Genomic DNA, 27,932 nt, shown 5'->3' with positions numbered 1-27,932 from the left:
CGCAGAGCGCAGGCCCCGCCGCCGGCCGCCTCCGCCCGCCCCTCGGCCGCGGTGCGGGGCCCATTGGCTGCGCTCCGCCACGTGCCGCCGCCGCTGCCCCCGCCGGGGCCGTTACCTGCGGCGGGGCCGCGCCGCCCGCCCCGATGCGGAGGCAGGGCGCCCGGGCCGAGCCCAGCGCAGGTGGGTAGGGGCGGCGAGGCGGGTATGGGGGAGCGGGGAGGCGGGAGGGGGCTTTCTTGGGGGGGAAATAGAGGCGGTTTCAGGGTTTTGGGGCGCTGCGTGGCTCGGAGGGGGGTTTATTGCCTCAGAGAGGGGGTCTTTTACATCAGAAGGGGGCTTTTTCTCTCAGGGTGGGGGGTTTATTCCCTCAAAGAGCGGGTTTATTCCCTCAAAGAGCGGGTTTATTCCCTCAAAGAGCGGGTTTATTCCCTCAAAGAGCGGGTTTATTCCCTCAGACGGGGGTCTTTTTCCCTCAGAGAAGGGCTTTTTCCCTCAGAAGGGGGGGCTTTTTCCCTCAGAGAGGGGGGCGTTTTCCCTCAGAGGGCTGCTTTCCCCTCACAGGCGCTGCCCTCCTCCCCCGCGGTGCCCGCCGAGGCGTGAAGGCTCCGATCTCTCTGTGGTGTTTTTTTTTTTTTTTTAATTTAAATTTTTATTTTTTATTATTATTTTTGAGGGTGGGGTCGCTTCCACCACGCCAGGTGCGGGGCCCTGCCGGGGGGGGTCAGGGCTGGGCGAGGAGAGGCCTCGCAGCGCCGGGGGAGCGCCGTGCCGCCGCCCCCTTCCCTCCCCGTCCCTGCCCCTATTTCAGCCCCTTCCCTGCCCCTGTCTCATCCCCTTCCCTGCCCCCTATTTAAAGCTGGCCCCGCGGCAGCCCTGGCTTCGGAGAGCTGGCCCCCGGGGAAGGCGCGGAGATGCAGGTATTCCCCAGCTTTACACCATCTCGGGCCTCTTCCCAGCGCCAGGAATGCGGCTGGGGCTGTTTGGAGTCATTCTGCCGAAATAAAGCGTATAGGCTTCTGCTTGCCTGTGGCTTGCGATGGTGTTTTTGCGGGTGATTTTCATTTTTTTCCTCCGCGCTGGAGCGATCGGGAGGCAAACCAGCAATTATTTCTGGTGTCGCTGCCAAAACCTTCCTGTCTTCTTCAGCGCTGCTCAGGGAGAGGAGTTCTCGTGCTGAGTTGGTTTGTTTCTTTCTGTTTTGGTAGATAAGATCGAAATACAAGGGTGATGGAGGAGAGTTGTTTATTGTACGTCTCTCTTTAGTTATGGAAATTAATGGGAAATGTTCATAAAATCGGTGGGGGTAAATGGCTTTCCCACAGCTGGCTTTGCCGTAACTCGGAGATTAAGGGAAAATACAGATGCGTATTTCTTTTTGTCCTGAAGACAGCTTTTTGAGGTAAATGCTCTTGTGTGGATATATGTTTACGTGTCTAAAGTGGATGTGGATTTTTAAACCCAGCTTACGGTGGGGCCATTCAGACGCAGCGCCTGGCTTAGACGTGCGCGCCGGTTCCCCGCAGACCGTGCGTTACTCTGTTTTGCTGCAGCAAGGTTGCTATCTCCCTCCTAGCTCAAGCGCCAGGAAGCCTTGAGCTGTCTGCCGACCCCTCTGCTGAGGCAGCAAAATCAGGGAATTTGACTGAAAGGTCAAAATGCAGCTGAGGAGTTAGAGCGTGTGTGAATGGTTTGGTGCTTTGGCCGCTTCCTTTGGGCTGGTGAGGAACAGGCTCACCTGGGCTGTGGTTTCCTGGAGCTGCTGGGGACATAACCTCTGTCCTTCTGTGGAGCGCGATTAAGTCAGCCAAATGGTTGACAGACAGGGGCAGGATGTAGGAAAAGAGAGCGTGGTAGCAGCAACTTCCTTTCAGCGAGGAAAACGGGAAAATGTTTAATTTTGTTTGTTTTACGGGTATCTGGAGATGAGAGATGTGGAAAGGGCTGTTACATGCTAAGGTTGCTGCAGAGCTCTGGTATTTGATGTGAAGGTTGTTTTGCTTGAGGAAGAAATCCTGGAAAACTTAAGAAGGTCTTGAGCTTTGATCAAGGCGAAGTTATTGAACAAGACTCAACCAATACTTCAAATTTGTCGTAGAGTGATTTTCACATTACAGGCGAGTCTGGACAAAACTTGATCAAACACAGCAGCTTAAAGCACCTGCAGTGGGCGCATCCGACGCCTTGAAACCACACAGCGCTAATTCAGATGAAGGGCCTGATGACAGAGACGTCTCCCCTGCTGCAGGCAACTCTCTCGTGAGGTCGTTCATGAATTATTAAGGACTTTCTTAAAACGTCTCATAGGCTCTTGCCTTCCCGTAGGACTAAGGGAAGATTATTCCTCTGCTGCCCAGGAGTCCTATGCTCCTAGTCCGTATATATTTATGACCAGTTTTTCCTGCGTGCTGATATTCTCCTGGTGTTTGATTTGTTTTCCTCTTTGGTGTTTACGTGCTTGGTGTATCTAAAGACGAACTCATAACCTGTTGTGTGAAGCTAAAAAAGTTGAGCCCTCGGTTCTCCTTGGGAGCAGCTCATCATTCCCTGCTCGCTCTGCAACCTGTTAAGTCCTGAAGGTTTGACTTCAGAAGTTAGCCACTAAAATTGATTCTAGCAACTTTTCTTGCTATATTGCAATTAATTTTAAGCCTTTTCTTCACGGGACACGTCTGGCATGGACTCTTCTGCTTGTATAGCCTCAAGTGTGAGTTTTGCCATGATCTCTTAGGGTGTTAGATGATACTGTGGTAAAAATGCTGCTGTACCATTAACATTGCTCCATAATTACTAGTTGTTCGGTGCTATTCTGCTGCATAATTCAGATGTAATATGAAACATCTTGGCCGTGGAAGTCTGCTGGCATGTTTCCTTAGCCCAGTAAAGATTAATGCTATGCCCTGTCCTTTCTGACCGTTTCTTCTAGGGATGAATTATTCTCTGAGCTTCCCATGTAAGGGGAAAGATCTCGTTTGTTTTGGCTTCCTCGCAGGGGCTCAGAAATACCTTCCACTGTGCGAGATGAACTTGCGCGGCTAGGGGTGGGTGCCGTGCCGATGCGCCGTGCTCTCTTCCTCCCCTCTGGGCTGCTGAGCTCGTCCACAAAGCACCGGCTGGTGCTCGCGCAGATGTAGGGCTTGCGGTTCGGAGAGGAGAACGCGTGGCAGAAAGGAGTGTGCGAGATGTGCCTGGGAGGGGTGGCTGAGTGCTGGCTGGGGACACTCCGCTTTGCTCTTTGTGCATGTTGCCCTGCTTCGGCTCAAGTTCAGAGGAGCGCCTGACCTCGGGTTCTGAACATCCTGTGCAGACAAGCTACCGTTTCTTACGCTGGTAACCTATACAATGAAAAACTGCCATTTGCTGGCTGCATTCTTTTTTTAAATTTTGTTTAAATTAAAAAAGGGAGGGGGAAGCTCAAAAGTTTCCTTTGCAGGAAAGAAATCTATCTTTTTAATACCACGCTGTTCACAACAGCAGTTCTTTGACTCACCTGTTGGTTCCTGTTTGGCTGGAACGCTGTCCTTTTGTGTAGCTCATTTGAGAGTCAGAAAAAATCCAAATTCAGGCAGTTTTCTTCTGTCACAGAGCACCGGTTGCCTCCGTAGGCATTGCAAGGACATCTTGTTAATTCTTGTGTTTGTGTTGGAGATAATTTGCTGCCGCTCACTTCGGAGTACCTGAGATAGGTTTCACAGCAAGGCTTAGAAAAGTTTGGAGAGCTGGACTAGAGGAGAGGGTGCCAAGGCAGGAATGAAACCGTGAGGGTGAGCCCCGTTTTGAACGTCTTTGCCCATAACATTATTTTAGCAGAAGCTCTTAATATCCAGAAAGCTTCCTGGGAATGCTGCTGGAAGGAAGCATTCCTTCAGGAGGTGTTAGCCTCTGGATAACTCTAATTGCGTCAGTAATTGAACCGGATTTGAGCTGGAACAAATTTTTGCGTGTTGGGGTCTGACTGACCCAAGGTTAAGAGCAAGTCGTAGCCTAACTATGTGTATCCTTCCTAGAGGAAAAGACTGGGCAAATAGACCTGATAATTTCAGGTTATTAATGATTTCATGAGCTAGTTGTGGCTGATGTTGCAAAGAGGATGTAGGAATCTGCCATTAAACAATTAAAAGAAAACGCAAGGAGAGAAAAATGATGTTGCCTCTGAGTTGCTCTTGCTCCTTGCTGGTTTTCCTGGCTTCAGGCAAAACAAAAACTCCTGCCCGTGAACCTCTCTCTGGCAGTGCCTGCTAACTGCCCTGAAGTTTTCCTTGACTCCTCCTTTTGCATTTTTGCCAATTCTGTCCACACGTGTAGGATGCATTACTGCATTCTGGTTTTCTGAGAAGACGGATCTTGACCAAATGAATTGGAGATTGCACAGAGTACGTTGGTTTTTTTTTACTTTCTATTGTCTGATTAAAAAGCCTTAACAGTCAAAGTTCATTTGGTAAGACACATTATACAGTAATGTAATCAACGTCTGTTGTAGGTGCTTATAACCGTATTACAGGCTAAACTTCTCTTTGCCATCAAGGAAGTATTGTTTCTACTGACTTTATTAAATTAGCTGCAACAACGGACTCTACTGCTCATCAGAAGAGGCATGTCTGTCAAATACTCATTCTTTGTGTCGTTCAGTAGTAATATGTACTAAGCTGATAATATTTAAATAAGGTTTATCAAATGTCTGAGTATGTTAAAGTACCCACGTTACCGTGGGGTTTATATAGTGGCAACAAAAGAAATATTTGACAGAAGTCTCCAATTTTGTACCTTTAGTTCCATTTTTTTCCCAGCTCTGGTAAGAAATTGCAACAGTTCTTAGACTACTCTTCTTATTTACAACCATTTCTGCTAAGAAGTGGTAAGGTGATGATCAGAGGATTATTTGAAGATAAACGTCCAATAGTTAGTCCACTGCTACGGATTGTAACCCAACAGTCTTTCATGCTGCTGCAAGTCCCTGATAAGTCTGCCTCAGATCTTTAATATCTCAGGAATTTTTCCTCATGCTTCTGGTTTTAAGGGATTATTGTCATGTGCTGCTGGAAAAAAAACAAAAAAAAAAGTCTTAAGGAAGATATTCAAAACTTTAATGTGTTACAGAAAGAGATTTCCCAGTCAGAAACAGTTCCTTTAGAACAAATTGTCTGTTTCTTTTCATTTCCCACACTTTCCTGTGTATTTTGTTACTCTAGACAAGTGGGCCCATTCAGATAAAAGGATTTTTACTTCCATTGTGTAGGTTTGAGATCCAATTTCAGCATCTGGGCAACTTTTCAATTGGCCTTTAAAACCTGTGTTTGAGATTTGGCTTAAAAATTTGGATTCACTTCTGCAGCTGCCATTGGAAAGAAAGGCAGTCCTTTGCTGGCGTGCAGTTTCTTGAGTTTCTCGTGCTGCAGAACGCTCGTATGTTGTTCTAAGCTGGTTGATTACGAACAAATTCTTGTAAGTCACAAGAGAGTGTATTTCCAAACTGGTTTTATATTTAAGAAAAAACTCGGTGTTTTGGGTGGATAAAAATAGTCTACTTTATTGCAGTTGTAAGGTAGGAGCGTGACTTAGCTTCAACTCTTTTATTCTTTGCATCATCTTTTTTGTCCCTGAATGTCGTAGGGAGGGGGCTTCATCCACTGTCGATTAAAAGAGAAGACTGTTTATAATGATTTCTTTTCAACAGGACAGAGCTTATTTGCAAAGTTTCTTTCATGATGGTTTATTCTTTCCAGTCAAGAGATGGTAAAGTTTGAAAGCATAGGAAGGCTCTGAAGGAGTCACGGATTGATGCAGGAGGCCTGGGAGGGAAAGCACATTGAGCATAAATGAGGGAGTCTTGTAGCAGAGGGAGCCTGGGTGGGCCACGATGTTCGCCAGCTTGTTCGGAAACGTGTAAATAACCCACAGGTGCCAAAACCCCTGGTCGGAAGAGCTGATGGTGACCCTGCTCAGACATTTTCAAGAGCAAGCAGAAGCCATGAGGGGCAGGAGATGCTCTGGGGGACACGGCCCTCCACTCCTGCACTGCCTGTTTCCTCCCCAGAGAGGAGTTGGGGTGGGATTCGTGTGCAGCCTGGGGCAAAAGGAAGGGAAACGGAGATGAGGAAGTCTGGGAAGGGGAAGAGAGAGGTGTTTACTCGTGGGTTAATTATTTTTTTTCCCCTCAATGTTTGAGACTATGGTTAGAAGTTGCATTAATTAGAAATAAATTCAGCTAAGTAGAAATTCCCCAAGTCAAGTCTGTTTTGCCCACTACAGTGAGCTCGGCAGGTTTGGAGGATGTGGGATGGAACTGTGAGTGCTTTCCAAGTTTTCCAAAATCTGCATAATTTCAATTTTTTAAAAAATGTATTTATTGACTTTTTTAATCTTCTTTTCTTTTAAAAAAATTTAATTTCTTAGGTGTTTTTTTCAGCTGAGACGCTCTGCTTAACAGATGGCTCTTAAACTTATTTTGTACATCTCAAAAGAAGAAAAATAAAAAGGCAAACCACAAACTACTAGCCAGTTAATAATTTTCCCTTGTGGATTTTTTTTTTCTTTGGATTTTAGATCTTATCTTCTTTGATCTCTGGGGTTTAGTACTGCAGAAGCAAACAAAATTTATCCTAACTATAAATTTTACCAAAGTAACTTTCCTTTTGTTACTTAATAGCATTCTATTTGCGTATTGCTCTTCATTAAGGCTTTCAAGATGAATATGGTATCTCAGCTATTTGGTCAATAACGAAGACAGACAAAATGTGTGATCTGTTCCATGGGCACAACCCTGGCAAGCAGTCACAGAGGTTAGTGGTGTAGTTGTCTCTTAGTTTTTGTCATCTGTTTTCCTCAAATCTGTCCCGGGAAACAGTCTGTAAGCGATTAAAGCTTCCTTAAAGGTACTCTTCTAACGCTTTGCATGAATTTTTGGAGTGTGTCTGTGTTTAAAAAAGCAAAACGCAATTCCAACAACAAGCCTTGAACAGGGCATGCAGAATTCATCAGTGATAATGTGTGCAGCATCTTAATGAAGAATATCTTGCTAGAGTTCCCTTTGTGTGCAAACACCTCTTCCTTTTACATTTCACCTTTGTTTTCTGAAGCATAAATGTTGCTTAAAACCAAGTAAGTTTCATTTTATCATTTACAGTTCTAAAAGTATGTTTCTAAAGTAAATTGTGCGTATCTGATTTACAGAAGGGGACATGAAATGAGCAAGTGCTTCTGGGGTGTTTAGTGTTAGTTTTACTACCTGATTTACTGCCTGTTCAAGCCATATTGCTCTTGACTAGTGATTACTTTATATAGGGTGTGTCTTTCTTCAGTTGCCCTGGACTTTATACTGCAACTTTCCAGTCTTCATAGATGAACTTCAAAAGCTGTGCACCAAGACCTTGAGATGGACTGTCTTGTGGATGACTCATAAAGCTTGCTGTTTCTACTCCTGGTAGTACTAGGAGAGAGAATATTGATTTGTATTTTCAACTCTTACAGACTTCAGGTGTAGTTAATGTTGAGCTAGATGCTATACAGCTGTAAAACAAGATATCTCTTGTCCTTCTGCCTAGGGCAGCTTCCTCATGGACTCAGTGATCCTTGTGGGTCCCTTCCAGCTCGGGATATCCCGTGTGCAATTGCACGCTGCTGATATCTGTCCATGTGCAGGTACTTGCTGAGGTTGGATGGATAAATTCCTGCACGAATGGAGTTACTGCCTAACAGTAAGAATGTGGCTCCAGTCCCTGCCTACACGGAGATTATTTTGGAACAGTAACTGCTAATGTGAAATGCTGAGCTCAGTCGTGGAGGCTGTTAACGGGACCCTCAGTGTGTGAGGAGACAGGAGTGTCCTTGAATTGGACAGATGAGGGAGGTAAGTGGAAACTGCATCCACTGAGTGGGGTTACAGCTCAGGGTCCTTAAGAGGATGGTGAGGGTTGTAAGCGTGCCTCCTGCACTGCTTTGCAGGCTGCTTTGGTTCGGTCTCAGCGCTTGAACGACGGGGCTGAGTGTCCTTCCCTTTGTCCTCGGGTATATGCAGGTGCTCGACATAACCAAATGCAATTGTTCAGGGTGTGGCAGTGGTTGTGCTCGACTCGACACACGCTGCTTTTTGTTGCTTAGCATTCCCACATAAAAAGACTAAGTCCCAAAGACTTAAATTAATTGCTTCTGAGATATTCTAAGTGTGGAAATCTTGTCTACTTAAGAATAACAATGAGACAAAAGTAAATTATGGTGAGAAGAATAACACCACAAAAAGCTTTGGAGTGTGCTCCTACTGATGGACAATTTAGCTTTCACAGCAGCTTTACAGGGATCACTTAAGTTCAGTAGATGAAAAGCAAATTTAAGTCCCTTGAGTCTTCACTAATTACACCACAATGGGTAGCTATGGGAATGTCAATGCAAAATGTGATTGTAAGGCAGCATTACTACTGAGACATCTTTTGTAAGCAAATTGAGACACGGCTCTCAAAGCAAATGTAGCACTGTCCCTTTCTGAAGGGGCATAGTGGCATTTAAATGCAAATGGCAACATCGGAATATATGTACTGTGCTGCAGGCATAGCTGCTCGGCACTGCTTGCTTGCTTAACTGCCAGCTTAACTGGTTTTCTCTGTAAACTTGAAGACTTTTAGTTGTTTTTTTTTTTTTTTTTGAAGCTTATGAAGATTGTGGGAGAGGTGCCTTCTCTGGTGTTTGTTACTGCCTGCCTTGCTTTTTTAAGCACTCTTATGCTATTCCAGTTAGTGGAAGGCACTTATTCATAGAATCGTAGAAAGGTTTGGGTTGGAAGGGACCTTAAAGCCTATCCAGTTCTAAGCCCCTGCCATGGGCAGGGACACCTCCCACCAGCCCAGGCCACCCAAAGCCCCATCCAGCCTGGCCTTGGCACCTCCAGGGATGGGGCATCCACAGCTCCTCTGGGCAGCCTGTTCCTGTGTCTCACTCCCCTTACAGTGAAGAATTTCTTCCTGATGTCTAATCTAAATCTATCCTCTTTGAGTTTAAGACCATTCCCCCTTCTTCTATCATCCACCACAACCCCCAAGTCCTTCTCTGCAGGGCTGCTCTCCATGAGTTCTTCTCCCAGTCTGGGATTGCCCCCACCCAGGTGCAGCACCTTGCCCTTGGACTTGTTGAACCTCATTTGGTTCACATGGGCCCACTTCTCCGGCCTGTCCAGGTCCCTTTGGATGGCATCTATTCCTCCTTTGGTATCAACTCAGCTTGGTACCCTCTGCAAACGTGCTGATGTGCCCTCAGTCCCATTTTCTCTGTCATTGATGAAGATACTGAAAAGTACCGGTCCCAGGACAGCCCCCTGAGGGACACTGCTTGTCACTAACCTCCACCTGGATATGGAACCATTGACCAGCACTTTCTGCGTGCAGCCATCGAGCCAATTCCACAGGATGGTCCACCCTTCAAATCTGTCTCTTTCCAATTTAGAGATTAGGTTGTTGTGTGGGATTGTTCCAAAGGCCTTACAGAAGTCCAAGTAGATGCCATCAGTTGGTCTTCCCTTGTCGACTGATGCAGTCCCTCCACCACAGAAGGCCACCAGATGGGGCAGGCATGATTTGCCCTTGGGGAAGCCTTGCCTTATTGACTCAGTTCAAAGTGCAGGATCAAACTCCAAACAATTCGTAAAAAAAAAAACACTGCACTGAACATAGATATGTATATTTTTACTTCATCAGCAAAGGGATCATCTTAAGTAAACAGAACTGACAAAAGTCAGCCTGAAGTAGACTGTTGCAGTTGAAATGAAAACTGACATTATTTGTCATATAAACAGACTAAATAAAAATACTGAGTATGCTAAATAATAAGAGTTGGACTCAAAGAGACTGTGCCGAGATGATTAATGAAATTCTCTGCCTTGTTTAATAAGCTCGCTTTCTTCTTGCACGTCCAGGATGAGTGAGGCGAACTGGAATTTATTTTCCTCAGAGGTAGGGAAGACTGATAGTACCTGTTCATTGCAGCCTTGCATTCCTCGCTAATCCCCTTCTGTCTTCACCGCTTTCCATCTCTTCGGTTCCTTCTCTTTCAGATCTCTGCAGCCTTCCCATTTCTTAGTTTTGAAAGGCTTCGTGAAATGTGTGTCTGTTGTAGGAGCTCTGTGTGCAGTGCTGTAGTAGGAGGTTCTCGTCCCTGGAAATTCTTGAAAGCTGACTGCTTGCAGACTGCTTTTTGATGATTTATGCTGCAGAGGAGATTGGCCGTGGCGTTCCATGCTGCAGGAGCATGTTGTTACATTAGGCAATATCATGTTTTATATACATCGGATGGGTTTTCACAAGCATTGTTGTCAAATTGCAACGAAACCTGGGTCCTAGGGTAGGAAAGACTGATCTGCAAACAAATAAAAATCTGCTTTGAACAAAGCAAAGGCAGCAAGGCTTTCATCCTACCCTTGTATTTCAAGCCATAAAACTTTATGGATTTGATTCAAACTGCTGGATAATGTGTGCTTAATCTGGAGCGTATTCCTTCATAAATTCTGCAGGTACTAGGGCCAGAACTCCCTGCATCACTTGGTGTGTTGTTGTAATACTTTCCTTGCAGCAGGATCCTTCCGTACCTAGTCTGGCAGTGGTTCTTCCATGCAGAATGCTCTGCTCTAGTGTCCTATGGACTATGACCAAATCTCCTCTTTATATTGCTTATCCAAGAGATAATTAGTACATTGTTCCGTAGTGCAAATTGCTGAAGCTTGTTACCTGTTTTTTAATCAACCTCTTTTTCCTTTTCAAAGAAAGGCTTCCTATTTTATACTTTGCCCCAGCTGTGTCTGTGGAAGCACCAGATGGAATTATTGTTTTATTGTACGTGCAGCACCGGGTGATCAGGTCCGTGCCGTAAAGCCATCCGTATCAGGGAGTGATCTGCTTCCCTCTTGTCAAACAGCGCCGAGTGCCCCTTGCTCGTGCTGCTCTGAGCCAGTCTCCGCGGTGACCTGGCTCCGTGTGCGTGGAGCAATCCTGGACTTTGCACGTGTCCTGCAAGCCTTTGCTCATGCCCTCCTCCCACTCTGCAGCAGGCTCTGATCACCGCTCGCCTCCTGCACCCTGTGGGACCATGCTGGCCCTGAGCCGGGGCTGCTCCCAGTGTGTGCTGGCAACGTGATCTCCGTGTGATGGCTGGTCTCCAGGACACGTGGGTATAAATTTCTGGGTCCACGATGATGAGGGGTGCTTAGCTGTGGTGTCTGCGTAGCGTGGTGGGAAGGATGTGTTTGGGATGTAAGGTGATCGGAGAGCTCCTGTTGGGGTAGTGTTGGACGTCTCAAGGCAGAGCAGGTCAGCTCGGTAATCCATCCTGGCTCTGGGCTATGGTCCTGCGAGCAAATTTTCCTGATGCTTGCTGAGTCTCTACCCCCGTGGGCTTTGGTGAGAGCAAAATGGACTTGTAGGTGCCTGGTGGTGTCAACAGCCATTTTTCCTCTTCTGTGCTGATTTTCTCAATTGTGTAGATGCAGTCAGAAGAGACAAGATATTGCTCGATTGATTGATTCCCTTGATCGATTCCCTGTGACCTGCGGCCGTGTGTCCTCGTAGGCGGTGTGAGAGCTGGAATTGATTTCCAGCTTAACTGTTAGCATTCTGGGGGACTTTGGCCATTGCTTAACCCTTGGGTTTTGGTTTGCCTTGTTCCATGGCAAGCATAATGATACCGACCTGTTTGTTCAGTGCTTTCAGACCTACCGGAGCATTGTTTTGAGTAAGTTGTTGCTGCTTTGTTACAAAGGTCTGCAAATGCTTGTGACAGCTCAGAGAGTCTGTGGCATTGAGAAAGACAGCTAGGTGGGTGTTTTGAGGTTCTTAGGCAGCTTGGTTATTTCAATATTGTTATGTTAGAGGTAAGTGGTGAAATCTTCTGCTGGCAAAAAAAAATAAGACTTCTTTTTAAACTGTTTTGTGGTATGTGACTGCTTGCAGGTGGCTCTAGAGAGCATCACTTAACCGTTGTCTGCTCTTCAAAGGATGGAAGATGCTGGCATTGATCTCTGCCCTGCTATTACCGTTTGTGGCTTTTGACCTACTGTGGTGAATCTTGGATTCGTTACTGAGAAACAATGTGTGGTGGTGCGAAGAGGAAGCCTTTGTGTCGTCTGCTGAACTAGATTTTAGTGGGCTGGAGGGGACCTGTCCGTCTCACCAGCTCCTTCATCCTTGTGTCTGAGAACAGGCTGTTGGCTGTTGGAATAGGCAGTGGTTCAGAGTGGCAGCGCAGGCTAATTTAAACGGGCAATATCCCCATATAAAGTCAAACGAGGTGGAGCAGAAAAGAGAGAATTGGGAATTGCCTCTAGATAAAAGCCTTCTCTTAGACCTGCTTTTTTTTTTTTCCCAATAAAAAAAAAACTTCCCTGTGACAGAGTTCTTGGCAAGAGAGCAGGAGTGTGAACGTCCTTGCAGTGGAGAGCAGGGAGCCTTAAGCGCTGAGATCAAAGGCAGTGAGTAGGGCTGAGCTCTGCTGCGGAGGATCAGGCTGTTTGTCCTGTGGATGGCTGATCAAAGGGAGCTGCTTCAGGAGGTCAGTAAGGCCCTAAAAACTTTGCCTGTGTCCCTTCTCTGTTCAGTGCAAAGACAGCAAACTTGTACAGTTAGGCTTTGCATAGCGTTTCTGTGTTTGCTCCCATCTTAGATTAATGGCAGCAGCCTATGAGAAGTTGGCGTGCCAGCCTGCGTTTTTCTTTCCAAAATCAGAATTGGAGCACGCCGATAGAAGCTCGCGGGAGCTTACAAACTGCCTCCTGCAAAGTGGTGAGATTGCTTCTCCTTAGCTACTGATGAGTGACTTGCCCATCTGTGCGGGAGTGCTGTGCACCCCTGCTGGGCTCGTGGTGTTCTGGGGGGAGCTGCTGCTGGGCGCAGAAACTGCTGCTGTGCTGGCAGCCTCCTGGCCCTGCTGCCCTCCAGGCAGAGTTTTCTGCGTGTCCCTTCTGGTGCTTGCTGCTGAAGTTGCTGACCGTGTTGCTGGGGCTTCTGAAGAGGTCAGACTAATGATCAGAGAGATCTCGATGGGCTAGAGGGCTGGGCAATCACCGACCACGGCATGGCATGGCTAGCTGGCTGAGGGCAGGGATAATCCTGCTCTGATCTGTGCTGGGGCAGCCTCACCTTGAGCATTGGGTGCAGTTTTGGGTGCCACAGTATAAGAAGGACATAAAACTATGAGTGCCCAAAGGAGGGCTATGAAGGTGGGGAAGGGTCTAGAGGGAAAGGTGTGTGAGGAGCGGCAGAGGGCCCTTGATTTGTTCAGCCCAGAGCAGAGCAGGCCGAGGGGAGGCCTCATGGCGGCCTGCAGCTCCCTCACGAGGGGAGCGGAGGGGCAGGCGCTGAGCTCTGCTCTCTGGGGACAGCGACAGGACCCGAGGGAACGGCATGGAGCTGGGACAGGGGAGGGTCAGGCTGGGTGTGAGGGAAAGGTTCTGCACCCAGAGGTGGTCGGGCACTGGGACAGGCTGCCCAGGGCAGTGGTCACAGCATTGAGCAGCTGGAGTTTAAGAAGTGTTTGGACAACACTGTCAGACACATGGGCAGATTGCTGGGTGGTCCTGTGTGGAGCCAGGAGTTGGGCTTGATGATCTTAGTGGGTCTCTTCCAACTCAGGATATTCTGTGATTCTAGGTTCAATTAACCCTGGGAAATTGATGGGAGCTGTGGGCTCCGGTTCTGGGGATGGGGTGGTGCTCACGGGTTTTGCGTGCTGGGAGCATGCTCGAAGCCTGCAGGGTATCACAGTACTTGGACGTCTTGATTCAGGCATCCTAAATAACACTAAGCATACCACGCAGATTTTTCTGTCTGAATTGTAATGAATGCTCAAACAAACTGGTGTTTGACTGAGATCAAACAAGTGTCTGACAAGAGTTGCAGTTATTAGACTTTTATACATAGAAACATTTACATATTTTTAGGACCATTTCCTGGCACTACATCCAAAATGAGTATGTTCCCGATCATAAGGATGTCAAGAGTGATTCAGTATTCCTGACGTGATAATCACAGAAAGAAGGAATCAGTCTTTGCTGGCAAATGGAGCAAGCTGAGTCATTTGAACATTTGAGTGTCCTTTGAACTTCTCTATTCAGAAAAAGTCGTGATAAAACCTTTTTTTCCTCTTTTTTTTTTTTTACAGCAATGCTGAGTGACAATAACTCTGTAAAGCTGAAAAGTGATCGTTCGCCTCCTGTGCAATGGTGTAAGGTAGTTGCACATGAAGATGAGAAGACCAATCTGGTTTTTAAAAGGTACTCCCAAGTAAGTGTCATTGCAGTGGTAATATAGAGGCAGTTGCTCTCCCCCTAGCTTGAGCAGTTACAAAAAGGATGCAGAAATCAAGGTATGGGATTTCCACAGGACCTAAATGGAGGGTTAGGCACCCAGCTTTTGTTGGGGTGCCTAAAATACTTGGAGGAGCCTCGACTCTCTCTTAGTATTACACGTTTTCCCTAGCTAGTGTGAGATCCCCATATTTTGCTCGAGTGCTTCCAGTCCTTTTTGGATCCAAATAAGTAACAATGTTAAGTCCTTTGTAAGGTCTGATAATTGGGGAAAATGAAAGGCAGTGAGGTTTAGTGGGTTTATTTATGTATACAAGCTTTTTATGTTTCCCTCCCTAAAATCTCAGGAACCTCTATTTAAATTTGTCTGAATGAGTTTCAAGAAGCACTGAACACTTTGCAGCTTATAAATTTTTTTAGAACATTTAAACAAATGTGCAGTCCTTAGGCAACCATAGGAAATAATTAATTTAAAATGAAAATCAATGATAAGGCTCAAACTATATACCTGAGCGACAACCACAATCTAACCAAATAATTATGTAATTCTTGCAAATCAGTTTGGATGTCACATGAGTCAACACTGGAGATCAACACTGAGATTCCTTAGTAATGAGTAGATCAAAAATACAGATAACCCTTTAAAACTGAGTGAAATAAGCCCCCAAAATGTGCAGAAGAAAAAAGAATTAAACTAAGTTTCTTAGCACAAACCCGAGCATCTAAATTCTGCGGTCTGGCCTGCCAGAGAGCTGAAATTTTGTTTGTGAGCAGTGGTTGTTATCTGAAAACCTCGCAATTTGCGGTTCTTTTGTTTGCTTAAAAAAAAAACAACACAACTTGCATGAAAATGCATATTTCGAAATAGCGTTTCCTTTATAGTAGGAAAAGTCACTTTATGGTTTCTTTGTATGATCAGAGGTGTTTGGATCCATCAGAGATGCATTTAAAATATATGATGCAGGTACAGAAATATGTAAAATCGGTATGCGGTGGTTTTCTTATCAAAGCATCTGTATATTTTCATACTTCCCTGCAAGTAGCTCTAAAGAGTTGTGAAAGACTTGGAGGAAACAAAGCCATCAGTTATCTTGGTTTGAATCAAATGCAAATATTCACCTGAAATTCTTCAAGTGTCTTGAAATTCTTTAAAAATACTATTTAGGAGTTAGTGGATTGCTTTTTTCCCCTTCTCCTAAGCCCTACGTGAACTTGTTTGTTTCTAGACTTCTCGTACTGTTTGTGGTTGGAGGGTGCTTCCTTTATATCCTCAAGTTACACTTTTACCCTGAAGAATGTGACAGAACAAAAACACCGTATGTGGACCTCGATCGTGTAAGGGTTGGTATTTTTTGGTATTTTCTACTTGGTTAAAACAAAAGCATTTTATTAGTCCTCAGTATGAGTGTTATAAGGGTTTGTAACAAAGGACTTGAATGCTGAGATCATCCTGTGAGAGGAAAATATATTTTGTTCATGTTTTCTTCATGACGTAGAACTGTTTTTTTTTTGTTGTTGTTTGTCTGTTTTCTACTTCCTGTGGAAGTGCAAAAGGAAACTAGATTTTTAGGGGTAAAATGATCCAACAGTGTGACTTAAGATTAATGTATGAAATGGCCACACCTTCCTAGCATGGTTACTGCGTGAGACCAAGCTTCAGAAAAGCGAAGAGCAGCGAGCCTGTCGGGTTGTTCCAGTCCCCTGGGAACTGGGTCAGCCACAGAGGCACCTGCAGCTGGGCTCCCACACCGGGGGGGCTTTGAGCCCCCAGCCATGGTCACAGCTCCTCAGCGCTGGGCCCACCTGGCGTGGTGCCTCAGCAGGAGCAGAGGCATTGCCTGACTGCCACCAGGCGAGTGCTGCCTAGAGGGGACAGCCCCAGGGGAGACTAATGCTTTCAGCTTTCAGCTGACGCTCCGTTTCAGGGAGCTGTCTCCTCTGCTCCTTGCTTGCTACCTTTCTGTGGTGTCGGTGCAAAGCTCGTGATCAGGAAATTAATGCAAATGGAAAGTAACGCTTTTTTAAAATCAGACCCAACACGTTTAACCAAAAGGTTGTAGTCACCTAAGCCAGTTCCCCGGTCTGCTTTACCTTGTAGCCGCTCAGATGTTTTTGGAATCACAAGTCTAATGTGCAGGAGGGTGCAGCTCTTTATTTAATTGTGCTTTTACTATTAATTTAAGGTAGCACATACTTCTGCTGCAGTTTTGCATGTGTCTTTTAAGCAGAAGCCAATAAAGCTTTCTTAGAGTTCTTGCTGACGCTTCTCTGCCTTTGGTACTTAACCTGCTTGGTCTTTACAATGCAGTATTTACCTTGGCTTAGAATTGTTACTTTTCTGTGTTTGAATGGTTTACATTCATACCTCAGACACAGTTTACATGTAGCGGAAGCCCTGATTTAATATCTCAGCATCACTGTGTGTGTGTCTTTCCTTCCCCACCTTCTTCAGTAGGCTTTTTACAGGTTCACCTTGGGAACCTCTTTGCCTCCCCTTCGCGTTTCATTTGACTTACTTCTTTTCTCAGGAACACATTCTTGCCTCCAAACAACCACCACCTTAATCCAAGCAAGCCTAAAGACTGTGTGGATGTGTATTTATTGCCGTCCCACAATTCCTTTTGTTTGTGTTAGATGCGGGATGAGGAAAGGGTGTTGCTTTTTGTCTAGCAAGGCAGTAGCCATTTGTAAACTGTTTGGGGGCAGTTGTCTGCTGACTGGCCTTAGCTTTCACTGGTTGGCTGCACATCTGTCAGCCTGCAAAATGAGGCTCTCCCAAAGATGCACTTGGTGAAATGCAGCCTGAAGCTGCTCAGTTGTACTTTGCCGAGGAAGAAGTTTGGTGTTTATGCCTGGATTTGCAGAGCCTTTTGTGGCAGAGGTAGTTCTGTAGAGTCATCTTTTTTAAAAATAAAATATATACAAAACTTGCTTCCCGTGCCACCCTTTGTGTACCCAGATAGGCACTTCCCTTTCTGTAGCAGTACAAAAGGGGAACTGCGTTAGCACTAGATTTGAATCTTTCTCTGACCTGTGTGTTTGCCTAATGTAGTTTTTTTTTGTTTGTTTTGATTGAAGTGGAGGAAAGATAAGCAGGGAAGAAGATATGCAAAAGGATTATTTTCAGTGACTAAAAACAATATCTTTGCTATTTCTCTTCTTCCTTGCTTCAGTTACCGATTTGCCCCTATGGATTTCTGAAATATATGTATGATTAACTTTTACAGAGCAATTTCTGTGGCTTATCTTACAGCTTAATATTTTTTATGGAGTTTGTTACCACAACCTTTAATTTTGGTGACATGTCTTTGAAAGAAGACCTAAAACTCCCCCACTCCCCATCCCCCTTGCATTCTTTGAGTTGTGGTTTAGTCATTAGCAATACCATTAGCAACACTTCTGGAAGAAGCCGCTGCTTTATTTTGATTAGTAAGCAAGTCCAACCTGCCATTTGACAGAACTTCTAACCAGATGGTGTGTGTCTGGTATAAACCTACGACAGGCAAAATTCGGGTCATGCAGTTGAGCAGCGGCGTAGAATTCCTCTTGCTGTCTCACTGCTGAATTGGATGGGTGAAGGTAATTTTACATTTAATTTTTCTGTGTAAGTAACAGTGCAGGCATTCTCCAGCAGCCTTTGGGGCAGATCTTTCTTGAAAAAAGGCAGCATTTTCACTTCCCTCTTTTCTGAAGGATAAATTAGCCTAGTAAAAAAACCCTCCTATCCAGATTTAAATGATTGGATGGAGAGACATTCACTTGCAGGTTTTTACCTTGTGCTGCTTTAAAATGTTTTATATTTCCATGTTTAAGTTTTCTTTACAAAACCCAGTGTTTGCGTAACTGCTGTTTGTCACCTGGCGGGTTGCTCTAAGATGGCTTTTTCTGTTCCCGAAGCTAGCTTTCCTAACTGAAATCATGTTTATTTTCTTTTAGAGAGCACAACAATATGCCAGTGCTGTGTTGCAGGAACAGTGCCGACCTTCTTATGTGAAAAAAGAAATGGGAAAGTTATTTGCGGAGAAATACAGCATGGACATATCTCCCTTTGTAGGAAAAAACATAGATGAAGATGAAGCTTTATTTAAATACGGACCTCCCTTTGGATTTCACAGGTTCTTTGATAAGCTTAAAAATCTCCTCGAACTCTTACCTGAGCATGATCTGCCAGAAGATTTGAAGTCAAAACACTGTAAACGTTGTGTTGTTGTTGGCAGTGGTGGAATTCTTTATGGATCTGAGCTAGGTCACTTACTGAATCAGTTTGATATTGTTATAAGGTATGTATTTTCTATTTCAGGCTTCAAACTACTTCCGCTTGACTTTATGAACTGATGTTGGTTTTTGAGGGGAAAATATCTCTAACTTTTTATGCAATACATCAGACTACTTCTGAAAGTGATTTTTTGAAATTTACTTGTGAGTTGATAGAATTCAAAGTCTTAAGAGCAGAATAACATTGTGTTCACAAGGCAGGAATTCAGTGTAATTATTTATGGACTTCAGATACCAAAAAGCACAGGCACAACTGAAGTAGAAACCAATGAGATCTTAGAGAAATAAGCAGTAGTGTTTTTATTTATTCGTATATTTAAGTTTTCTGAGATAAAAAGGAGTCCTAAAGACTGTCTTTTTCCCCTTGTTTGGTTGGGAAGCTTATATGATTTTTTTTTTTTAACAGCTGTTTTAAGCACAATAAAAATGCATTAGTGTTTCAGTGTACAGCTTGCTTACACACTGCAGAACACGCTGCTTATCTTTCCTTATGTTTACAGGAACAGTGCATGGTTTCTATGATTACCTGTATTTGCTAAAGTCCAGAATATGGTCTGTATTTGTGCTTTCTGAATGTTACTGTTGGGGCTGTTCTTTGTATTTTGAATCATGTGAAATCACAAATTTGTAATATAAGCACTTCCATAGGTAGCTTTGTAAAGCAAGACTTCTTCCTTTTACAAAGGGAAGAATTGGTACAGCAAGTTGATACCTCTTATATAAAGGTGAACAAATCTCAACATGGAGAGGGGCAGAGAACTTGCGCTAGCTGTTCTTTGAAATTAGGGCTGGCTGCTTGAAAGTGGCTTTCCTGTTGATACAGAAAAGGTTGTGAGATTTCTCCTGTTCTGCAGAACTGATGGAGCTGGATGACACTGTTCTTGTAAGCAGTGTGCTAGCTTCTGATTTATTTTTTTTTTTGTGAGCTGGAATGATGCAAACCCACAGGATGTGTTACTTTGCCCTGTGTGTTTGTGAAGGGATAATTTGTGTGCCTTTGCTGTGTATAATACTCGTGTGTGTGTGTAAACAAAAGAAAGCAGGAAACTGTCTGTGTGTTTTCTTTCCCTTCTGTTAAGATTCTGAGTTAGCACAAGGCAGTGAATGTGAAATTCTGCAATGCTCTTTTAAGTCACTTTTCTATTCAAGTTCTTCCTTTTGAAGTTTTGCTCTTTTGCCAGCTAACCCAGAAATAGAACTGGCTTCTCCTCAAAGATAGGGGATGGATGAGTGTGAGAGGTGAGGAACATGGAGATACTGAGAAAACACTGTCCTCTGCTCTGTTAAAAACAAAAATCTGAGGGTCAAATACAAGTCCTTTGCTTAGTGTCTGATGTTTTAATGAGGTTGCGCACTGTTTATTTAATACAGTTTCTCTCAACTTTTTTTGTTAGGTTAAATGATGCGCCAGTCCAAGGATACACAGATCACGTTGGTAACAAAACGACGATACGGATGACTTACCCAGAAGGAGCCCCGCTTTCTGAACACGAGTATCCTCCTGCTAGCTTATTTGTGGCTGTTTTGTTTAAAAGTGTTGATTTCAATTGGCTACAAGCAATGGTAAAAAATGAAACCTTGGTATGTAAAGTAGCAGTGGCATGTACCTATGATTTTGCCGTTCAGTTTTTGTTGTCTAATGCTTAAGAAGTTGACTGATGCCCTATTTCCTGGTTTATTATACTGGGGATCTTTTATGTAACTTTTTTTTAGCTATGTCTCCTAGTTACAGTCGGTAACAGCACTCCGGTTAAGCCACATGCTGACAGTAACAGTTTTTTCCACTGATACTGGTAGATTTCAGACACTAAGCTACGTGACATATTGAGTGTTTAATAAAGTAGAACTAATTTCACATTAGGTTTCAGTGACTTGTTTGAATCTGCAGAGCCTGAAATAGCAATGAGATTTCTGGCTGCTAGTCCCACGTTTTTAACCACTGAGGTCCGTGCTCCTTCAGTGGCGTACTTGCAGTTAATGTATAACTGAAGAACTGCAGTTGTTAGTTCACATTTGTCTGTGGTCTTCCAGAATTAAGAAATTACTCTGCACTTCTGTAAATATTCAATGAGAAATGAGATTCCTAAGGAACTGATAGAAGAGAGCTGTGTTTCCAAACTCTTTAAACTGTTGGTTTTTGCCTCTTTAAGTTTGCAGGCAGGTAGTTTCCATGAGTTGAAAACCCCTAGCTAGGGTTTTCTGTCCACAGATTGGAAACAACCGCTATACATTTTTGAGATAGAGAAGAAAGGCTGTCAAATTTCTTAACAATATGATGCATAACAGTTTAGGTACTCCAAGTTCCCTTTTTAATTCTGTGATTTATTTTTTTTATGACATGAAGGCATATGGAAGGCCTGTTTAATATTGGCTATGACTATCTACTACTGCTTTAGTCCAGGGATATTGCCTTGTTTTGAATAACCAGGGTATGTTTTTTATAGAGGAGATATTCCTGAGTGCAAATTTAAGAGCTGCTGCTGTCTAATGATTTTTTTTTACCAGGGACAAGACAATGTTGGTCTGTCCTGTTGGTCCTGCAGGAGCGTGGTAATTTTGCCAACCAGCAACTTTCTGACTTAAGTTGAATCCCTCTCTTGTTGTACAAGCTGTCTGGCTATTTCATGTTTGAAAGATTTGTTTTTCAAGAATGACTAGTACGAGGACACCTTTTTGAATTAAAATCTATTTTTTGGGGAATGAAAGTATGGTTGCTTTTTGGCATCTACAACATCCTCTGTCAGTGAGTTCAAGTATATGTTTTATGAAAGAGGTACCTTTTATTGAGTTGCCTGTCTTAGGAGCAGAACTGGGTTCATATGCATCAATGTTATGTAAATACCCAATTGAAGAGGAGAATAGAAAACCCAGGGCTATCCCCGTACCAGGTCTTCTGGTGTCTGGTCCCAGTCTCCTTGTCCTGCTCTGTTAGGCTTGTCATCCTGCTCTTTTTCCAAGCTCTTTCCTTGTTACTGTTCACATGCTGTAGATGACTAAACACGATGTTTGTATTTGTGCTGAAAAGGAGCATAAGGAAATGGGATTGCTGGGGTTGCTGCAAAGCAACTTAAATTAACCAGAATTCAAGACCAGACTGCCATGTCTCTGCTCTGTCCCCATCAGTGTCTGTCCATTCCCACCTTTTTCCTTGTTCTGGTGTTTTTGCTGTTACAGAGAGCCAGTTTTGGGAACTGCTCTGGAAGCTGAATGTTTTTACTTACTGTTTCAAATATTAGGCTTTCAGTTGGATCAGCTTCCTGTGCAGGCACTGGTACTTTACTGAAGTGTTCAGAGCACAGGTAGAAAGATGGGACCACAGCAAAATACGTTTTTTTTTTTTACCTACTACATCAGTTTAAGCTGTTGTGGAGTTGCACCTTGGAGCAGGAAAAAAGCCTGTTTATAAAACACAGACCTGTGTTGGAGCTATGTCAGTTTTATCATATGTGTAGTGTTACATGTTATGTGGAGAGATCTGTAAAACGAGCCTGATCTAGGTGTGTGTGTTTTTTTTCATTCGTATGCATATAATTGACTGCACATGGCATGAGATCAGAGACTAGTTTGCTGAGTCTAGTGTAAATCCTCTTCTGAAGTGGTACATTTATCACTAGGTGGATGTTGTCAAACAACAGCTGTTCACTTCAAAGCCCGAGCAGTTGTTTTAAGTCCAGCGCTCGCTTCAGAACGACCTGGTTAATGTTTGTGGAAAACTGATTCCCTTTCCCATTTCTTCAAATACTGCTGCTGCTCGGTTGTGCTGGGGAGGGTCCAGAGAACCTGGAGGAGCTGGTGGATATGTTGACTGACTAAACACCAAGCTCAGTCAAATATTCAGAATAAGCAAACTTTCCCCCTGCTACCCTCTGCAATTCCAAATACTTTGAAGGTTTTTCCTCTTCTAAGCCAATCGCTCGAACAGTATGCTGGTATTTCTGAACGAAATCAGCTCTAAGCTGTTTCCTGAGTTTCTCAGTATCAGTGGTGAATTCTGTAACTCATGCCCCATGTCTGCTGTACACTTCATGGTGTCAGAGTTTCCGTTTGGTGAACTATTTTTTTTTTTTCTTTCTCTTAGTCTCTGTGGATACGACTTTTCTTTTGGAAGGAGGTTGCTAAGAAAATTCCTTTTACATCAAAACAGTTTCGGATTCTGAATCCAGTCATCGTTAAAGAGACAGCTCTGGACATTTTACAGTTCCCCAAACCTCGATCAATATTCTGGGGTTGGGATAAGGTAAGAAGTTTCATTTTAGGAGAGAAACTGTATGAAAGAATAAAATAAGAAACTGAAAAAAGGTTTTGGTGGTTCTTTCAGTATAGTTCTGTGGGATGTCAGCTGGTCTGAAGTAATGGGAAATTAACTGTCTCTCAGAAGACTTGCATTTTCTCTATTTGTGTAAAATCAAATCAGGATTTCAGTTCACCTTTTTCAGATGAGGCGTTATGCCTGTGCACGCTGACATGAGGTGGCCTGCTTTACAGAGCATCCGGATGCAGCAAGGCACAAATTCACTCCAGTAGGGTGTTCACTCGCACATCATTTTGATCGGTGTTAAATATTCAAAACAGACATCTGATTGACTGGTGTGTTAAGAGCAGCCCTGTTAAGTCAATCCAGAGATTCCCTACAGACAGATCTGTCTCCAGCAGTGGGGAAAGGATGAGAAGCGTAAAGCAGGCTTCCCTCTGGCAGGTACTCCTGACTATGGGAATTGTTGCGTACGCCCTAGTGCTCAGCAGTACTGCAGTGAACTACTGCTATATCCTCCCGCTGTGTCCTCAGCTTTGGCAGTGGGATGGAGCGATGAATTGCCTGACTTAATTAAGCACTGCATTTTTGTTAAATTTCAACTATTTGACAAATTGGGCATCTGTAGTTCTCTTGAGCTATGAGAAGTACTGAACAGCAGTAGCCTTTTTACTTTGTGGGAAGGCTGTTAATGGTAACATGCTGCAAAAATGTTCTGAAGGATTTTCACATCTTGGAATGTTTATTTATCTAAATAATGTAATATACCAAGCTATTTATCTTCTACGTGTATCGGAGTATACTCACCTTCAGAGGCTGTTCAGTGAAAAGTAGTTTCCTGAAGAATACTGCCGGAGTGCTTGTTGTCCAAGACTGAAGCAAGCACGTATCGAGCAATGCCAAGTTGTAACTGCCTGTCAGTTTGAGTGTTTGGAGTAAGAGTTTACTTGCTGTTAAATTGCCTGGTAATAGGGTGTCTTGCCTTCAGTTCACAGAAAAAAGTGTAGCATCGAAAGCCAAAATTACTGCTAAAGGCAAATACTCAAGTTGTATTGATATTTGGCCCTGAAATGCTTAGTTTCACTTGATCTTTACTTGATTTTTTAATTTTAACTGATTATTATTTTAATTGATATTAATTTTTAAGTGAGTAGAGGGAGTAGTCAAATTATTCAATACTGTAAAGTGTTATAAAACTGGTAAAGGAGAATATGTGAAGCCATTTGAATTCAACATTTTTTTTTCCTCCCTGCTTTTTAGAATGTACCCACAATTGGGGTCATGGCGGTTATTTTAGCGACGCATTTATGTGATGAAGTGAGCATAGCAGGATTTGGATATGACCTCGATCAGCCCAGTACTCCTTTGCACTATTACAACAACCTCTGCATGGCTGCCATGAACAGACAAACTATGCACAATGTGACAGGCGAAACAAAATTACTGCAAAAACTGGTCAAAGAAAAAGTTGTTAAAGACCTCACTGGTGGGATACATTGTGAATTCTGCAGCAAAGACAGCTAGTGGTCGAAGTGCCCAATGGTTGGATTTGATAAATCCCAGAAGCTTCGTTGGAACAACTTTTTCACTGTCTTCAGTAGCTCTTTAAATTGTGTACAAAATGGACTCGGAACCTCTGCTGCCTTTTTTAATGTCAAGTTGAATTTGTTGGACTTTTAAATTTATTTTGATGTTGAATTTTACTTTTGCACGTTATTGTGGATAGCTATGTAAATACAAAGTGGAGTTCAAAGAGATCCAGTTAAAATATTTAATGTTTTAAGTTGTGGAAGAGTTTTTGTTTTCAGATGTATGTGGTACGCACAATGCTAGCCTGAGTTGTCTGACAGCATACAGTAATTATTTTCCATTGAACTACTGTCGCTGTGGATCCAGTTCCTGCTGTATGACTCCTTTTCAAAAGAAAAGAAAGGCGTGTGCTTCTCAAGTCTCTCACTTGCAACTTGACTGTTTTGTTTCTCCTTCGAATATGAATATTCTTTTGGTTTTGTGCTAATATTTCTTTTGGAAGGAGGAATGTGGGAGTGGGGGTGAAGGAAAAGGAACTGTTGTGGCAACAACTGTCTAGTAAGTACTCTAGCGTTCACGCTTGATGTTAAAATCATTGGTGCATTAATGTGTCGGGTTAGAATCCTGCTTTATCGTGAGGCATGTTTGGATCCCAGGGCATGTTGTAAGGTGATGTGACCAGTAGGAGGCTTTCACCTGAACCTGGTCTTGGACATTTCCGTTCCTTCAGACCTAGACAATTATTTCTAAATACTTGATTTGCACCAGACTTCAGCCACCCCGATTAAAGAAGTGGCTTTAATACTTTTTTTTTTTTGAGTGACTTGAGAATTGCTAGGTCCATAAAACACTGGTTTGTATAAACCTTTCATTTAGCAATAATAGAATCTCTGACCAGGCTAAAATTTCTATTGATTTACTTCACAATCCTTTAGTGATTAATTACAGCTATTGTAATCTTAATAGTTTACACTGATGATAACCCGTATGAACTCCAGTGTTGACTGTTTAATTGAATGGAGAGGCTGAACTGTTAGTTTTTCCAGATCAACTTTTAAGTCAACAGCTAGCTGCGTGTGTGTAAGAAGAAAATCACAAAATAATGGTGAGAAAATATGACCTAGCAGCAAGCTAAATGGCCATTAAAAGCACCATGCTTTTCTAAAACAACAACAACAAAAAAGCAACCGATGTGAATATACGCTCTCGTGACTGGAAACCAGTGCATTGCAAAGAAACTGGACCGTGCAGACCTGCGAGCCGGTGTAGTTCCTTTTGGTTCTGTTACTAGTGGAGTAGCAGGTGTGACGGTTTGCACTGAGTAGTATTGTTACGCAATCCACTGGATGTGAAAAATGCTTTTTTGGGGGGGATTGAAAGCTTGTTAGCAAATTGATCAAAGTTTGCCATCGAAACATTGTAATGGACTCTCCACATTCCCACTTGTTTATTTTTGCTATGGGCTAACATAAAAGCAGTATTGAGTTTAAAATACTCAAGCAACTAATAAGGGAAAGCAAGATCATGGTGGTTGCCGATTTTTCGAGGGTTATTTTCTCCACGGAGAGGAGATCTAATGAGTGATGATGTTAGACCACAGGAGCAGCAGACTGATTCTGGCCGTTACACTAAAAGGCAATAAAATGACATCAGATCGTAAAGCAGAATTCTGAAAGAAGTTGTGGACCTCAGCTTTCCTAAGTCCCATGTACCTGCGTGTCCTTGAAAGCCAGTTGTGGATGATAAGCAAATACGAAAATCAGATTCTCGTCTCTGGCACTGTTTGTGTTTATAGCAATAATATTAATCTAACTTCTCCTCAAAACACATTAATTTTTGTACTAGCAATAAATTTCTAGTTTGTTTTCCTGTAAGTATAATAATTATATTGTTTAATTTAAAATATTTCATGTGTGAAGAGTTTTATACAGATGGTCTTTTAGTTAATATATTGAAATGTGCTAATTATTTTCTCCTGGTATTTAAACTGGAAACAAAGTACCTTAATTTTATTTAGGTATTAATGAAATTATGGAAGAGTTCAGAACGTGTGCGTTGGGAGGACGTCTGGAATACACCAAAAGCATGCGTTTCAGAGCACTTGATCCCTCACCAGTTTTGCTTTATTCAGTAACTTGAAAAATAATCAGTTGATTAATGTAAATGCCAGTAGCTTTTTGGAGATATGATGTATTTATTGTCAGATTCTCAATTGATGTCGATGTGGGGTTAGATTGTTTTCCCACCAGTTGTATGGCTCGTGATAAAACATTGTTTTTTGTTGTAGTGTATATGGCATTGAGTATTCCTGCAAAGACTCGACCATACGTGAAATGGCAGCAAAGTTCGGGTTGCAAAAAGCAATAAACTGATGAAACCACTTTCTATTTATGTATTTGTCTCACAGTTTGTCATTTGTTCTGCCTCATTTATTAAGGTTCTTACATGTTTTACGGATCCAGCTTAAAGTTTCAGTGTGATCCCAGGCACTGAAGAAGATCTCAGGCTGGTTCTTCAGTCTGTCTCTTCTTTTATGCCTTTTTGATACCTGTCACTGGAATTCCATCTCTGGTGCCTGGAAAGAGGGAATCCATCTTAATCCGTCTTAACAATGACCATGCCACAGGCGTCCGGATTCTTGAAGTTAATGTGGATGCAAACATTTCAGACCGGGTTTTAGCACTGGCCTTAAATTCAACGATGGGTCTCTCCTTAAGGAGGTGGAGACAGTTCTGTGCCTCCTGGTCTGTGCCTCAGTCTTGCTCGAGGTGAGTTAACAAGAAAAGTTGTGTCTGTGCTGCTGTGTCCCAGAACTTAGGCTTTGCAAAGAGTGCCTTGTCGTTTGTACATACGCATTACTAGTGTTTGTTTAAAAACATCAGCAAATCAACAGAGTCTGGGAGCTGCGATACACCTGTTGTGTTGCACAACAGAATTGCTCTTGGTAATTGTCCTAGGAGGAATCACAGTTGTGTGTTTGACCTGTGATGAGGCTGATTATTTTCCCTGGTTCCTGTGCAGGGGTGTGTGTGTGTGTGTGTGTGTGTTTTAAACACAGCTTCAACTTTCTCCTCCTTTCACTGTAGAGTGGTTGTGAGTACTTACCTAATTTGTTAAGCTTTATCTCACCTAAAGGTATAGAAGTTCTCACATTAGGACTGAACAACTGAAAGCATTTTCAGGATTTATGAACTTGTGAAGATTTTTTTCCTTTTTTTTTTTTTTCAGAATTGTACGGCTCTTTAGAGAATGGCGAAAGAGAAGAGCAGCTTGCTTACTTTGGCTAGGTCCTGTTTGTTCAAACAAATGCTGGGAACGAAGTGTGAATTTACGGTGCTGTCTTTCAAGTATACGTGAATCCTGTGCCCAGGCAGTTTATCTTGAGCTGCAGATAAAACGATGCCACCTTGGAAAAGTACCGTGGGTAAGGTCACAATTCTTTTGTTACGATACCACAAGCATGTGCCAGAGGTACACGAGGAGCGCGAGCCACTTGTCTGCAGTGTGGGGTTGTGCTGGAGGGGGTGGTTTTGGGCCATGGCGTCGACCAGTTGACATCAGAAGTGGATATTGAGCACGCAGGGCTCTTTGCTGAGATGCTGA

The 27,932-nt window shown here is 43.3% G+C and overlaps 1 protein-coding gene across 19 annotated transcripts; it reads left to right on the top strand.

Annotated features, from left to right (window-relative positions):
• Nucleotides 1–26,720, top strand: ST3GAL5 (ST3 beta-galactoside alpha-2,3-sialyltransferase 5). Of its 19 annotated transcripts, XM_083834528.1 has the most exons (9): nt 143–180; nt 6,674–6,776; nt 7,539–7,843; nt 14,128–14,249; nt 15,499–15,613; nt 18,209–18,552; nt 19,942–20,128; nt 22,626–22,784; nt 24,060–26,720. In XM_083834528.1, the coding sequence occupies exons 4-9, from the start codon at nt 14,206–14,208 to the stop codon at nt 24,321–24,323; spliced, it is 1,113 nt and encodes a 370-aa protein (XP_083690654.1). In that variant the 5' UTR covers nt 143–180; nt 6,674–6,776; nt 7,539–7,843; nt 14,128–14,205; the 3' UTR covers nt 24,324–26,720. The 19 variants fall into 19 exon arrangements, with proteins under 19 accessions (XP_083690661.1, XP_083690659.1, XP_083690660.1 ...); XM_083834529.1 differs by lacking the exon at nt 6,674–6,776 and having other exon boundaries at nt 45–180; XM_083834530.1 differs by lacking the exon at nt 6,674–6,776 and having other exon boundaries at nt 161–180; nt 7,636–7,843.
• Nucleotides 26,721–27,932: the final 1,212 nt, after the last annotated feature.

Source organism: Anser anser, assembly GCF_964211835.1.
Source record: "Anser anser genome assembly, chromosome: 4".
Lineage (NCBI taxonomy): Eukaryota > Metazoa > Chordata > Aves > Anseriformes > Anatidae > Anser > Anser anser.
The sequence above is the reverse complement of the archived record's forward strand: the minus strand, read 5'-3'. Positions and strand labels throughout refer to the sequence as shown.

Coding starts and splice junctions, on each gene's coding strand:
- ST3GAL5 (XM_083834537.1), top strand. CDS start 144: ATGCGGAGGCAGGGCGCCCGGGCCGAGCCCAGCGCAG. Junction 14,265..15,484: donor CCCAAGTAAGTGTCATTGCA/GTGGTAATATAG, acceptor CCCTACGTGAAC/TTGTTTGTTTCTAGACTTCT. Junction 20,129..22,625: donor TGGTAAAAAATGAAACCTTG/GTATGTAAAGTA, acceptor TCTTTCTCTTAG/TCTCTGTGGATACGACTTTT.